The sequence below is a fragment of the Ostreococcus tauri genome (assembly GCF_000214015.3).
Source record: "Ostreococcus tauri WGS project CAID00000000 data, contig chromosome 13, whole genome shotgun sequence".
Taxonomy (NCBI): domain Eukaryota; kingdom Viridiplantae; phylum Chlorophyta; class Mamiellophyceae; order Mamiellales; family Bathycoccaceae; genus Ostreococcus; species Ostreococcus tauri.
The window spans coordinates 165,652-179,574 of record NC_014438.2 but is presented as its reverse complement, the minus strand read 5'-3'; the positions used below and the strand labels follow the sequence as shown (position 1 = coordinate 179,574).

The 13,923-nt window shown below is 62.2% G+C and overlaps 8 protein-coding genes across 8 annotated transcripts; 5 read left to right on the top strand and 3 right to left on the bottom strand.

Moving 5' to 3' along the window:
* Positions 1-189: 189 nt before the first annotated feature.
* Positions 190-1,899, top strand: OT_ostta13g01050 (unnamed product; the record flags this gene model as incomplete). Its single annotated transcript, XM_022982684.1, has 1 exon — positions 190-1,899. The coding sequence occupies one exon, from the start codon at positions 190-192 to the stop codon at positions 1,897-1,899; it is 1,710 nt and encodes a 569-aa protein (XP_022840183.1).
* Positions 1,900-2,231: 332 nt separating this feature from the next.
* On the top strand, positions 2,232-3,602 carry OT_ostta13g01040 (Cytochrome b5-like heme/steroid binding domain; the record flags this gene model as incomplete). The annotated part of the gene is made up of 1 exon (XM_003082530.1): positions 2,232-3,602. One exon carries the CDS (start codon positions 2,232-2,234, stop codon positions 3,600-3,602), a length of 1,371 nt encoding a protein of 456 aa, XP_003082578.1.
* Positions 3,603-3,905: 303 nt separating this feature from the next.
* Positions 3,906-5,465, top strand: OT_ostta13g01030 (unnamed product; the record flags this gene model as incomplete). Its single annotated transcript, XM_003082528.1, has 1 exon — positions 3,906-5,465. The coding sequence occupies one exon, from the start codon at positions 3,906-3,908 to the stop codon at positions 5,463-5,465; it is 1,560 nt and encodes a 519-aa protein (XP_003082576.1).
* A 214-nt stretch (positions 5,466-5,679) lies between these two features.
* Positions 5,680-7,167, bottom strand: OT_ostta13g01020 (Major facilitator superfamily domain, general substrate transporter; the record flags this gene model as incomplete). The annotated part of the gene is made up of 1 exon (XM_003082527.1): positions 5,680-7,167. One exon carries the CDS (start codon positions 7,165-7,167, stop codon positions 5,680-5,682), a length of 1,488 nt encoding a protein of 495 aa, XP_003082575.1.
* Positions 7,168-7,235: 68 nt separating this feature from the next.
* On the bottom strand, positions 7,236-9,264 carry OT_ostta13g01010 (ENTH/VHS; the record flags this gene model as incomplete). Its single annotated transcript, XM_022982683.1, has 2 exons — positions 7,236-9,023; positions 9,130-9,264. 2 exons carry the CDS (start codon positions 9,262-9,264, stop codon positions 7,236-7,238), a joined length of 1,923 nt encoding a protein of 640 aa, XP_022840182.1.
* A 217-nt stretch (positions 9,265-9,481) lies between these two features.
* Positions 9,482-9,789, top strand: OT_ostta13g01000 (Cytochrome b-c1 complex subunit 9; the record flags this gene model as incomplete). Its single annotated transcript, XM_003082525.1, has 2 exons — positions 9,482-9,514; positions 9,646-9,789. The coding sequence occupies 2 exons, from the start codon at positions 9,482-9,484 to the stop codon at positions 9,787-9,789; spliced, it is 177 nt and encodes a 58-aa protein (XP_003082573.1).
* Positions 9,790-10,025: 236 nt separating this feature from the next.
* OT_ostta13g00990 (Cation/H+ exchanger) lies at positions 10,026-11,441 on the bottom strand (the record flags this gene model as incomplete). The annotated part of the gene is made up of 1 exon (XM_003082524.2): positions 10,026-11,441. The coding sequence occupies one exon, from the start codon at positions 11,439-11,441 to the stop codon at positions 10,026-10,028; it is 1,416 nt and encodes a 471-aa protein (XP_003082572.2).
* Positions 11,442-12,019: 578 nt separating this feature from the next.
* OT_ostta13g00980 (unnamed product) lies at positions 12,020-13,897 on the top strand (the record flags this gene model as incomplete). The annotated part of the gene is made up of 1 exon (XM_003082523.1): positions 12,020-13,897. One exon carries the CDS (start codon positions 12,020-12,022, stop codon positions 13,895-13,897), a length of 1,878 nt encoding a protein of 625 aa, XP_003082571.1.
* Positions 13,898-13,923: the final 26 nt, after the last annotated feature.

Below are 13,923 nucleotides of genomic sequence, written 5' to 3'. Positions count from 1 at the left end.
CCGTCGGGGTGTGTCGCGATGGCGTCGATGCGGTGACGTCACGGGCGTGGGGTCAGAAACGTTCCCCATACGCGGGCGCGCACGCGACGGGCGTGGGGTCAGAAACGAAACCCCGTACGCGTCCGCGCACGCGACGGCACAGCGCCCGGACCCGTCGCGCCGCGCGCGTCGACGCCGTTCGCGCGCGCGATGGTGCGCGCGGACGCCCCGTCGTTCGTCCCGGCGTCCCGGCGATCGTCCTCGGTCGACGCCGAGGCCGGGCGCGCGAACGCGGGCGTCGACGGGACGCCGACGGCGGATGATGATGACGCAGAGGACGATGTGCACGACGGCGCGACGACGACGAACGAGCTCGAGACGCTGCGAGCGCGGTTGCGGGCGAGCGAGCGCGAATGTGAGATCGTGCGCGAAGAGCGCGAGCGGTTGAAGGCGGCGGCGGCGCAGGCGGGACGGGTGGCGAAGGCGTACGCGAGTTTCGGGGATGACGTGACGCGGCTCGAGCGGGCGCTGGAGGCGCGGGAGGAGGCGTTAGAGCGCGCGAATGCGCGCGCGGTGACGGCGGAGGAGGCGCTGGGGAAGGAGATGGATGCGATGGCGGTGGTGCGCGAGGAGCGAGACGGGGTGAAGGCGGAATTGAGGGAGACGCTGCGGAAGGCGCTGAGCTCGGCGGCGGCGCTGGCGGAGGCGCGGCGCGCGAGGGAGGAGGCTTTGGCGAAAGCGCGGGAAGAGTTCGAGATGGAGGCGGTGAAGAAGGTGGACGAACGCGTGCGGGCGGCGACGGAGGCGGCGGCGCGAGAGAAATCGAAGATTGAGGGTGAACGCGACGATTTGCGCGCGGCGCTCGAGGCGTCAAACGCGCGCGCGGACGCGGCGCGCGACGAGTGCGAGAGCGTGAGAGCCGAGCTCGCGAGCTCCCGCGCGGAAACATCAATATCTTCGAAAATCCAAGAGGAGCTGGAGGAGCTCCGTCGGTTGTTGAGCGAGGAGGAGAAGAAACGAGAAATGGCAGAGTCCTCCGCGGAAAGCGCCGCCGCCGCGCGCGCGCAAGTCGAGGATGAACTCGTTCGCACGCGCGCGTCGATGGAAGAAACGAAGGAGTCGATGACGACAATGACCACTGAAATCGCCTCGATGGTCGAGCTCAAGGCTCAGCTCGAGCGACGAGACGATGAGTTGAGAAAGTCTCGCGAGGCGGAAAGCGCGCTGAGTCGAGCGCTGAGCGAAGCCGAGTCTCAGATCCTCGAGTCGCGAAGGAAAGTCGATATCGTCGTCGCTCGCGCTGAGGCGGCATCCAAAATATTCACTGAGAACGCAGCTGCGCTCCGTCTGGCGGACGCGAGAGCGGCGACGGCGGAGCTCGAGACGAGCGTGGCAGAGGAGAAGGCGCAGACGCTCGAGGCGCGGCTCGACCAAGCGCTCGAGGAGCGAGAGAACCTCGCGCGCGAGGTGGAGGAGCTCAGAGCGCAGCTCGCGGCGGCTCCCCGTACGTCTCCAGTCAAGCCGAACGCGCCATCAGACGTGATCGAGGCTTTGGAACACGAGCGACGCGCGCGCGCGCTCTACCAGAGCGACGCGCGCTACTGGCGCGAGCGATTCGAGGCCACCCTCTCCACCTCCACTCCGATGGCGCAACCGTCACCGCGATCTCGAACTCCCGGTGAAGCGCTCGCCATCGCCGCCGGCATCCCTAGAACGCCCAGAACGCCCACCACCGCCGACATCCGACCGCCATCCATCGCCGTCGACCCGACGGAGCGCGTCGCCGCGTCGCCGCCCGCCGCCGCGCCGTCCCTCGCCTCCGCCTCCACGGACGAGAACGCCCCTCCACCGATCGTTGCGTCGCCGTCGACGAAAACCAACCCCATCACGCGCGGACTCGCCGCGTATTTCAATCGTTAGATCACTTCAGAGACGTCACTTTCGTCGCCTTCGCGCCGAACGCGTCCGCGCGCGATCCACACCTCTCCAAACGCCGCCAGTTCGACCGAATATCTCAAACGTCACATTTCACCCGCCGTCGTCGCCCTCGAGCGCGCGATCGCGTCGACCGTCGACGCGCGGTCGCGTGACGCCCATACCTCGCCTCTCCCGAGGTTTCACCGCCCCGCACGCGCGCGCGAGACCGAGCGCGTCGATCGATCGAGACGATCGGTGACGTTGACGCGCGATCGTCGTCTTTGAATACATCTTGCGCGACCGCGGTTCGTCGAGCGTCGCGCGGAGGCGAGATCATGTGCGTGGAGACGGAAAATAACGATGGGATCCCCACGGTGGAGATCGCGTTCGACGGTGAGCGCGAGCGGGCGGAGGCAAACGTGAAGCTGTCCGCGGAGAAGATGGAGCCGGCGGCGCTGGCGAAGACGTTCGCGAGGCGGTACGTCGTGATCGAGGGGGTGGAGTACGATGTGACGGATTTTAAGCACCCGGGAGGAACGGTTATTTTCTATGCGTTGTCAAACACCGGGGCGGACGCGACGGAAGCGTTCAAGGAGTTTCATCATCGGTCGAGAAAGGCGAGGAAAGCCTTGGCGGCGCTCCCGTCTCGACCGGCCAAGACGGCCAAGGTGGACGACGCGGAGATGCTCCAAGATTTCGCCAAGTGGCGGAAAGAATTGGAGAGAGATGGATTCTTCAAGCCCTCTCCGGCGCACGTGGCGTATCGCTTCGCCGAGCTCGCGGCGATGTACGCTCTCGGGACGTACCTGATGTACGCTCGATACGTCGTCTCCTCGGTGCTCGTGTACGCTTGCTTTTTCGGCGCCCGATGCGGTTGGGTGCAGCACGAGGGCGGACACAGCTCGCTGACGGGCAACATTTGGTGGGACAAGCGCATCCAGGCCTTCACAGCCGGGTTCGGTCTCGCCGGTAGCGGCGACATGTGGAACTCGATGCACAACAAGCATCACGCGACGCCTCAAAAGGTTCGTCACGACATGGATCTGGACACCACCCCCGCGGTGGCGTTCTTCAACACCGCGGTGGAAGACAATCGTCCCCGTGGCTTTAGCAAGTACTGGTTGCGCCTTCAGGCGTGGACCTTCATCCCCGTGACGTCCGGCTTGGTGCTCCTTTTCTGGATGTTTTTCCTCCACCCCTCCAAGGCTTTGAAGGGTGGCAAGTACGAAGAGTTGGTGTGGATGCTCGCCGCGCACGTCATCCGCACGTGGACGATCAAGGCGGTGACCGGATTCACCGCGATGCAGTCCTACGGCTTATTTTTGGCGACGAGCTGGGTGAGCGGCTGCTATCTGTTTGCACACTTCTCCACGTCGCACACGCACCTGGATGTGGTGCCCGCGGACGAGCATCTCTCCTGGGTTCGATACGCCGTCGATCACACGATCGACATCGATCCGAGTCAAGGTTGGGTGAACTGGTTGATGGGCTACCTCAACTGCCAAGTCATCCACCACCTCTTTCCGAGCATGCCGCAGTTCCGCCAGCCCGAGGTATCTCGCCGCTTCGTCGCCTTTGCGAAAAAGTGGAACCTCAACTACAAGGTCATGACCTACGCCGGTGCGTGGAAGGCAACGCTCGGAAACCTCGACAACGTGGGTAAGCACTACTACGTGCACGGCCAACACTCCGGAAAGACGGCGTAAGAATCGACCGCGCCCTCCGTATTTATCTAGCGACGTCTCGCGGATTAGCGCCGCCGCGTCCTCTACCCTTACATCGGCGCGATTCTCGCATCACACCAATAAAATAAAACTTTCGTTTGCCATTCAAAATCTTTCCCGTCGTCCTCCGATCCGACGCCCTCGCGCCCGTCGCGCCGTCGCGCCCGGGCTCTCGCCTTCGCCCATCCAGGGTTTGCAAACCCCGCCCCCCGAAGACGTCCTCCGCGCGTCATCCGCACGTCTCGCCTCCCCGGCCCTCGCATCTCCCGCTCCGACGCCGGGACGATGCTCGGAGGCACACGTGGACTCCTCCCACGCCTCGTCGTCCTCCTCGCCCTCGTCGCGCGCGCGCGCGCGGTCGATAACGCCGTCTGCGCGACCTCGAGCGACGGCGGCGTCGATTGGTTCCCACCGGCGAATCGTCTGAGCGCGGACGCCACCGCGGGTGGATCCACGCGGGCGACCTACGACGTGGGCGCGGCGTTTAACGTCTCGTACGCGAAGACGTTCAAGGTTGTGCGCACGAAGGCGCTCGTCGGAGGCGCGCTGGCGGCGGAGAAGACGTACGTCCTGCATCAGTGCGGGACGCCGCGGCCGACGGTCGACGTCGACGGTTCGAGCGCGTTTCCGAGCGATGCGCAGTTCTTCAGCGTCCCGGTGAGAGCGGTGGCGACGTCGATGACGGTGGCGGTGGGGTACCTGGAGCAGCTCGGGGCGCGGGACGCGCTGAAGATGACGGACCCGGCGTACGTGCACTCGCCGTGCGTGCAACGGGATGAAGAAAATGGCGTCATCGTCGCGAGCCACATTGAATACAACTCGGATTGGTCGGAGAACCGTACGCTGTGGCGAAACGCTTTGAACGGAATCTCTGGACTGGATATGGTGATCACCGATCACTACGACGGCGGAACGGGGTCGTCGGGAACCGCTAAGGACGTGGCGTTTCACGCCTCGGACGCGGATCTCGATATGCTCCAACGCACTGAGCAAATCAAATTTCTCTCACTCTTCTTCAATAAGGAGGCGGAGGCGAACGCGTATTACGCTGATCAAGTCGAACGGTGGAATTACATGTCGTCGCTCATCGCCTCGGCGCAGTCGCAAGGCAGACTTCGTTCGGGACTGAAATGCGCCTGGGTCACCGCATCTGGCGGATCTTACACCGTAAGCTGGGCCAAATATAAAGATGACATCTGCACAGCCGCGGGATTGACAACGTACGCACAAAGCGGAGTCAGTGGTACCTCACACACCTTCCCTTCGACGGAGGCTTACCTGACCGCCATGGCGGGCGTGAGCATCGTCATCGACGAGTCGTACTTTTACAACCCGAGCACGTCGGCGACCAAAACGGCAGTTCACGCCAATCTCGACTTCACTGGCCGCACCCTTCCGTCTATGAATTCTGCGACGGGAATGATCTTGCGATTAGACAAGCACGTGAGCGATGGCGACCCGCTGTACGCCCCTGCCGGGTACTACCCTTCGGAAGGCATGGCGTGGTTTGAGGACCCTTACGTCCATCCCGCGCTCGTCTTGGCTGATTTTGCGCAACTCGTGTGGTTCTCGAGCTTTGGCATCGAGGCCATCCGAGCCGGTTGTCCGAGATTCTTCCGCGACGTCAACAGTGACGATGGCGTCATCAAGACGACCGCATCAGACTGCGATGTGTGGGAAAACGCGCGCATCAACCAACTGTGCTTGATTCAGCTCTCGCAACAACGCGTGACGCTGGCAGCGCTCTTCAGCCTACCGGGCTCTTCATCCAGCGCGGCGCCCGTCAGCCGCATCGCGTTGACACTCGTCGTCTTCGCGGCAACCGTCATGGCCTTTCTCACGTAGACAAATAACCTATATAGTCACGACGTACTCGCTTTGGGGCGGACCCGCGTGTTGACGATTAGAAGCAACGCTATACGCCTGGCTTCGCTGGCAGTCAACATCGTGTCGAGGACACACGATCTCCGAACGTCGGAGCGCGGTCGCAGTCTAAGAGCAGAAGTACCTTTACAACTTATCTAATGGCACACATAATTATTCAGTCTATCGATGTACATCACGGAAAGAGTACTTTACCCTTCAAAAAATAGTTCCAGACCAAACATGACGACGCGTACATAGCGGCGGTAAGCATGAAAGTCTCCGAAAACGCTCCCGTCGCCTCGACGCTCGCGCCGGTCACGATATTCGCGAAGATGCTCGCGGCGACACCAACGGTGTTTGTGAAGCCCAGAATTGCGCCGGCTCGAGACGGTGCGATGTCTTGCAGGTAGCTGTGATAACCCGCGACGGAACAAGCCTGTAACCCCGTCGTGGCGATGATGCAAGCGAGGGCCACCGCGGGCGTGCTCGTGAACTTCAACGCAAACAAACCGAGCGCGGGACCGATCGTGGCGACGTTCATGGCCAAGCGACGGACCTTCCATCGTTCCATGCCGCGAGCTATCAACTTATCGGCCACCTGACCGCTACTGAAGGACATGAAAGCCGTGAAGAGCCATGGAAGTGCGCCGATGACGCCGCTACTAGAGATGGACATTCCCAAATCATTCGCGAGATAAATAGGAAGCCAAGACTGTAAAATCATGAACCCCCAGTTCACGACGACGTGACACCACAACAGGGCCAGCAACTGCGTCACGATCTCGGGGCTGAGATCCGTCATTTCCTCGCCATTTTCGTCGACGACGATGTCCTTTTTGCTCGATTCCGGCGCTCGCCACGTCTTCACGCTCTCTGGCATGGCCGCCCAAGCGCCAATCGCCCACACCGCGCCGACTACACCGAAGCCGTAAAAAATCATCTTCCACCCGAAGGTCGCGATGAGTCCTCCAGCGGCGGCCAAACCGAACGCTGACCCGCAGTTGAACATTGCGAAAATTGCCGATAACGCGCCGCTCCTCCGTTCCGGCGGCACGTGCGCCGCAACCGCTGCCGCCGACGCTGGCAACGCGCACCCACTCGCCGCACCAAACATGAACCGGCTCACCGCCAGCGCTGTCGTCGGCGCGCTCGCCATCGCGCTCAGCGGTGTCGCCGCAATGGCCAGCGACCACGCGAACAACCCGCCGAGCAACGTCCGCGCGCCTCCGAATCGATCGCTCGCCGCTCCCGCCGCGAGCTGCGTCACGCCGTATCCCCATAAAAAAGCACTCTGCGCCGTCGCTACGTCCCGCATCGACATACCGAGTTCGGATTTAATCCCCAACGCCGCCGCGGCGAATATCGTGCGATCTGCGCTTGCGAGCAACATGGCCACGCCCAGGGCGAGGACGAGCGCGCCGACGGAGACCGCACCCTTAGCGTCGGTGGACGATGACGATGGGACGTCCGCGGCGGCGTTGAGCACGACGATGGCGCGTCGAGACTTGAGTGGTGCAGCGCGCGCGGCGACCGGGACGCCGAGGTTTCCAGTGCGGGGCGGAGACGACGTCACGGACGTGCGTCCGGCGCGACGCGGCGTTGTGGCGACGCGCGCGCGCGGGGAGGATCGCTGTGCGCCCGTGGTGGGAACGACGGCGCGAGCGTGAGCGATGGCGCGCATGAGAGTCGAATTATGTAGTTGGCAGCGGTCACCACTGGAGGCGTCAACGCGTGTTCTCGTGTGTCGAATCAAATCAAGCTACCGCTCGAGGTCGTGGGCGATTGCCCGGCGGACGAACCGGCTGCCGGTGGATTGGGGCTTCGGAACGCTGGGTGTAGGGGCGGTTCCTGCCTTGGCGGTGGGACGCCGTGCGGTTGCGGTGGGTACTGCCTGTATTGTTGCGGCGCGCCGTACTGCGGCGAGCCATACTGTTGTTGCGGTGGCATGGCGTATTGCGGAACACCCTGCTGAGGGAATCGTGCTCCGGGAGCCGGGAGAGCCAACTGTTGCGGTGAACTGTTTGCGTACGGCTGTTGCGGAGCCATGAAGGCTGGGTTGATGTACGGCGCCGCCATGTTGCTCATGCCGGCGTTACCTTTGGGCGAAGGCGGCGGCGAGCTTGCATACATTTTATCGAGCGTGTTTCTGTCGATCTGCTTATGCACAGGAGATCCGAACGGATTGTCACCGAACGGATTTGTGCCCTTCGGCGAGGACGTGTTCGATTGAGCCTGTGTTGGGGTGCCGTACGCTGGCGGTGCTACGACCGGAGCGCCCCCGAACGGGTTACTCAGTGACATCGAAGATGCTGGAGCGGACAACGAACCGGACGGACCCGCAAAGAGATCTAGAGCGTTTGAACTGGCCGGAGCCACCGGAGCTGGAGGCGGCGCCGGAATGGCACTGAACGGATCATTCGCCTGCGCGCTTGGCGCTCCTAGTTCTAGCTGACTGAGCGCATCGATCACGTTGCCAGACGGTGATAGCGCCGCGGGCCCCGGCGCGGCCGCGATCAAATCCGGGCCGCTGTTTGAGCTCGGAAGGTTCACCGTGAGCGCGGCGGACGTGCTCGCGCCCGTCGACGCCTTAGCGCCTGCTAATCGTCGCTCACGCAGCGGCAACCCCTCTCGAGGCGCCGATTCAAAGTATTCCTCCATACTCTTCACAAAAGTCGCCGGAGGCGCCTCGAGCTTGGTGAATTTGCTCCCGTTCTCGAGCGCCCCGATGGAGGCGCACGCGTCGTAAAACCTCTGCAAGTCTTCAATCTGCGACAAAAACTTTTTGAAAATCGTCAACCCCTTGCCCGCGTCCACCTTGTTCGTGTCGAAGTACTTGTCCACTAAGTTGATTACGGCCTCGTTCATGACGCGATAGATCATCAAAGAGTCCATGGCGACGAGACCCGCGGCGAAGCTTGACACGGCATTCTCTCTCACCGCCGCCGACCTTGGCTCGCAATCGGTGATTCGCCTCACCAGCGTTTGCAACAGAGGCATGACGTGCATCAAAGTCGCGTAATCACAATCCTTCAAAGGATTCACCACACCTCGGCCATTCGCATCGCTCCTACCGACGATGCTTCGGACGTGCGCGTTGAGCGCGCACAGCTCCTCCAGGTACGCCGCGTACGCCCGGGTCCATCCCGTGAGCTCCGTCGCGTTTGAATTCGCGTCATCTTTCCAGTACCGAATGTTAAACAACGTCTGCTCCTTCGGCGCGTGCGTTTTCCGAGATAAAAACTCCAAAAACCTGAAAAACTCGTGCTTGAACTCTCCGCCCTCGCACTCTCTGAGCAACCGATGCAACACCACGTGCGTCTTCAACATCGTCCGCCACGGCTTCGCGCTCGCGATCTGTTTCGCGATCGCCTCCAAAACAAACGCTCTCGACTGTCCGTCCCCATGTTGTCCACATTTATGCAGTAAAACCTGCACGTGCTTCTCCTTTGGCGCCACGTCGTCGAAATTCGTCGCCTTTGAAAACGCCAATTGCGTCTCCGCGTGTTCCTTCTCCACGCTCGTCGCCGCGATCGTCGCCTGCGCGTCACCACCCTCCGTCAGTCTCACACACCGTCGTCCACCGCCTTTCTCTACGTCCACGCGTCCGTCTTTCCTCGCGTCGTTCGCCGCGATCGCCGCGCACCTTGCCTCGATCCCACAGCGACGTCTTCGCGCGCCCGTGCTTATCGGTGCGCGCCCCGACGCCGCGGGCGACGTTCACTTCCTCCGCGATCGCCCGGGCGACGCGCTGGACCTTCTTTCCCAGCCTGAGCGGCATCGTCGTCGTCTCGCGCGTCGCCTCGACCGGCGCGTCGCGTCGAGGTCGCGCGCGTTGCGTACATAGTCGTATGATTCGTCGAGTATGTTCTGTTAGTTCGTACACCACGACATGTATGTCTGTGTACGTCAAAAACGCGACGATCATCGCGCCGACGATCGCGCCGCGCGCCCCGGTCGACGCGTGACTCCCACGCGCGCGCGCGACGCTCGATACGATGTACACCGCGTTTTATAAGACGTTCATGTCGGTGCGTCCGCGTCCACGGCGTCGCGGTGGCGTCGACGCGGGCTCGCGAGGGTGCCGATCGCGATCGGCGGGGTGACGACGCGATGACGTCTCGCGGTTGACTGACGACGACGCGTCCGCGCGCGCGCGCAGAACTCGGCGGTGTACGTGTCGGTGATCGTCGCAGGGGCGTTGGTCGGGGAGAAGGCGCTGAATTACGGCTTCGATAGGGCTTGGGAGCGGGCGAACAAGGGGAAGCTGTGGACGGACGTGCGTCGTCGGCTCGAGTTGGAGTAGACGAGATGATGAAGAGGTCGGGGGTGAAGAGATGGGTGATGCGCGCGCGTCGAGTGCGTTTGAGAGCTCTTCGTTCGACGGGAAGGATGTAATGTTTAGTATCGAAGTGGTTTACGCCGCGCGCTTTGTTTTACACGACGCGAGAGATTTGACTATCTCTCGACGACTACTGCGACGGATCGCGCGATGATGACGTTCTGACGCGACTGATACGACACCAACGATGCTTTGTTGCCCTACTCGAGCGTCGATTTCGAAGCGGTTTGAGGACTCGCGCTCTCGCGCTCTGCGACCTCCGCGAGCTCAACCTGTCTCGTCGGCGTTAAGTGCGACTCCTTTGAGAGCTCGATCGCGGCTCGAAAGAGCACGGGGCCTATGAACAAATTCATGACGATGATGGAAACGGCGAGGGTGGAGAAAGATGGTCCCCAGTACGGGAATCTCGCGGCGACGGTTCGCGCCAAGCCGAGAGCGACGCCCGCTTGCGTGACGTGTCCCATCCACTCAATGTTTTTGTGCTTCTCGCCCGTGATCTCACTCACGGCGGGCACGCGCATTATCTTCGACGATATCGCCGTGGCGTAATACAGTGCCACTAATCGCACGATTACCAAGCTCACCGCGATGGAGATTGAGTTGTACGCGTTCTCCAGCCGAAGGCTCGCCCCGGCGAGCGTGAAGAAGAGCAAGTTCACCGTGGGCGTGATCACGGCTATCGCCGCGTGTAACTCCTCTCGTTCATGCTCAGCGGTCGCATTCTTACGATTTGCCGCGACGAGGCCGGCGACGACGCACACCAAGAGCGGCTCCAACGCGAAGTGTTCGCTCAAGACGAAGATTCCGGTCGCGCCGCCGACGATGCAAGCGATGCGCACGTGTTTCCATCTCGACACGAACGCCGTCGGCTTGAGCAACCGTCCGAGGAGAATACCGGCTAAAATACCCGCCAGCATCGCGCCGATGACTCGAACGAGCGGCTGAAACACCTTGGTCAACGCGTGCGAGGTCTCCCACTGCGTCGCCGGTTTGAGACTCACGAGCAGTCTCCGCGCGGCGCCCTTTAACTTGCCGACACCGGTATCGTTCGGCGTCGCCTGACGCTCATCGCTCACCGCAGTCGCGGTGTCTAAAACTATTCTGTGAAAATCTAATCCACTGAGCGCGATGAGCTCGACGTTCATCGCGAAGAGCGCGACGACGACGACGTCCTTGACGACCGTCGTCGACAAAATGTGTGAACAAAACGGCCCGCTCGCCTCCATCTCCGATATCACCGCCATCGCACTCGCCGGCGATCGCGCCAACGCGAGCGTTCCGAGTAAACTCCCCACCGCCTTGACGTGTCGCTCCGACAATCCCCGCAAAAACTCCACCCTACTCGCCAACACCGCGTCGAACGCGCAAAACGTGAGCGTCCACGCGCACGCCGCGACGCTCGCGATCGTCACCACCGTCCTCCGCGCGTTCTTCCTGAGCTCGGGCAACGACACCTCCGATCCCGCGGCGAGTCCTATGCACGCCAAGCACGCGTTATCGACGATCGCCAATCGCTTCGTCCCGCTCGCCGTCAACGCGCCCAAACCGAACGGCCCGCACGCCGCGCCCGCGAGCAAGTACCCGGTGATTCTCGGCGTCCCCAACCGCTCGTTCATCCCCTGCGCGCGACGTCCGGCGTCTTCCGTGAGTCACGCGTCCGTCGCACGTCCCCTCGCGCGTCGACGCGTCGCCGTGACGTCGTCCCGCGGCCATCGCGGCGTCACGTTCGCCAGCCATCGCGTTCGACGCACCTCCCCGACCGCGCTCGCGACGGCCGCGACGACGGGCACGCGCGTCCACGGGTCCCACGGAAACTCCACGCTCGACGCGGCGCCCATGGCGACGGGCGCCGTCGTCGCGCGTCGTCGTCGCGCGATCGATCGCTCGCCGACGCGCGGGCGAAAATCGAGGGTGGCACACCCTAAACCCTAACCGTCCGCGTCCGAGTGCCGACGCGTGTGGGCGAACAGTGTACACCACCACCGCCGCGCCGCGCCCACGCCCCGATCGCGACGCGCGGGTGACGACGGCGCGCGCGCGCGTCCGATCGCGACGCGCGGGTGACGACTTCGAGCGCGCGCGTCCGATCGCGACGCGCGGGTGACGACTTCGCGCGCGCGCGGTGATCGACGACGGGAATCGAACCCAACACCCTCGCCCAGCACCCTCGTGGGGACGCGCGGGCGTTCGCGCGATGTCGGTCGATGAGACGTCGGCTTTGCTCGAGAAGACGCGTGACGACGACGCGCGCGCGCGGTGGCGCCTCGGGCGGTGGACGGTGGTGGTGGGCGGCGCGTTCGCGGTGGTCGAGCTCGCGGCGGCGGCGCGCGAGGGCGGGCTGGGCGCGTGGCGAGGCGTGCGCGGGAAGCTGTTGCCGCGGACGCCGAGGAACAGTGAGCGCGCGGGCGCGGGCGGACCTCTGCGACGAGTGACGCTGTACGATCACTGCATGGACGATGCGACGAAGCTGGAGGGGGTGAGGAGAGACTTTTGGACGACTGGACGCGAGGGCGCGCGGGTGGTGCGACATAATTTCGGCGCCGGCGATTTCTTCTCGTACAAGAAGGGAATCCCGCTGGAAAGGCGGATGATTGACGACGGCCTGTACGCGTGGACTTTGGAAACGCGTGACTTTGATTGGGAATACGGATTTGCACTCGGAAATGTGGCGGGAAAGCAGTATTACGACATCGGCTCTGTCGCGGAGCGTGCGCCGCTTGCGCGTGAGGACAATTTTGGGTGCGTGCAGCGATACGGCAAATATTTCAATCGAGTTGTGACGAATGAGATCGATCCAGTGAACATTTCGTATGTCTTTGGTTCGTGCTTGCGTGAGTGTCCGCCGGGGTACAAGGATTACTCGATGGTGCCAAAACCAGTGAGCGGAGAACTCCCGTCTATCGCGACTGATCCGACGGCGTCTGTGGATTTGGGCGATTCTCCGGACGCCCGTCTCGTCATTCCTTCGTCCGTCATGTTTCTGGCTGACACCAAGAATAAGGATGTAGGTATAAACCCACATCTCAGAACAGGTTTACAAAAAGACACCACATTTGCCGAATCAAAAAACGCCGTACGGTGGATCGTGGGTGGTATTGACTACTGGCGTATGTATCTGAAGATGGCCAAGATTGAAATTTATCTGGAAAACGGGCGTGCGAAAGTGCGCTTCATCTCACAGACGCGTCACACCCTCGGTCCAAATAAGGGTTACCCATATCGTTCGAAGGGCAACAAAGACTGGCGCGTGGGAGATGCATACGTCGATGGTTGCACGAATGTCTTTTGTGATCCCATGCAGTACGACTTGTCAACCCTGTACGGAGATAGCGGCAACACAAAAATGACGCAGTATATCATCAAATCCATTCTGTACAGGTCTCTCAAATTGGGCGACTCAGCACCCACTTTGCACCGTTTGACGACGGGCATCCAGTCAGAGCCCAACTGCGCAGTGGAAGCGTGCACTTCGGCGCAGCGACAATCGACTCACTTCCTCGAAGGTACCTGGTCAACGGGCGCTTATAAAGAGAGAACGCTATTTCCAGCGGGAAAATGGGGACCAGACGTGGATGTTCGTCGCTTGACCATCACGTCTGGCGTGTTATGTTCCACGGGCCAAAACATGGGCCACTGCATGTTTGCAATAGCGCGAGCGTTCGACCCGGGATCGAGCGGTTGGCAAGGATACACCGGTCCCACGAGAACGCGAAAGCAATACATTCTCGCTTCTCTCGTGGGAGCTGGCTGGAAGCTCGCTCGAGTCGAAGTATTCGTCGACGGCGGCGCGCTGAAGATCAAGGCGCTCGACACCGTCCTCGACCACTACAGACTCGCCTCCGATCACGACGCCGTCACGGGAGACGGTGTGCTGGCGGATATCTCGGCCAAGTATCGGTTACCGGCGAAAACCGATAAGTTGATGCGGACCGGCGCTCTCGACAACTGGTTGAACACGAACGGGCAGAAGATGGGCGTCGGCGGCGTCTATTATGAACTCGCCGGCTCCATGGTTCCGTCCCTCGTCGGCCTCGACCAAGTCGTCCCGCTCGACGTCGAGAACCAACAGTGAGTTTATTTTCACGAATTTTCACGAAT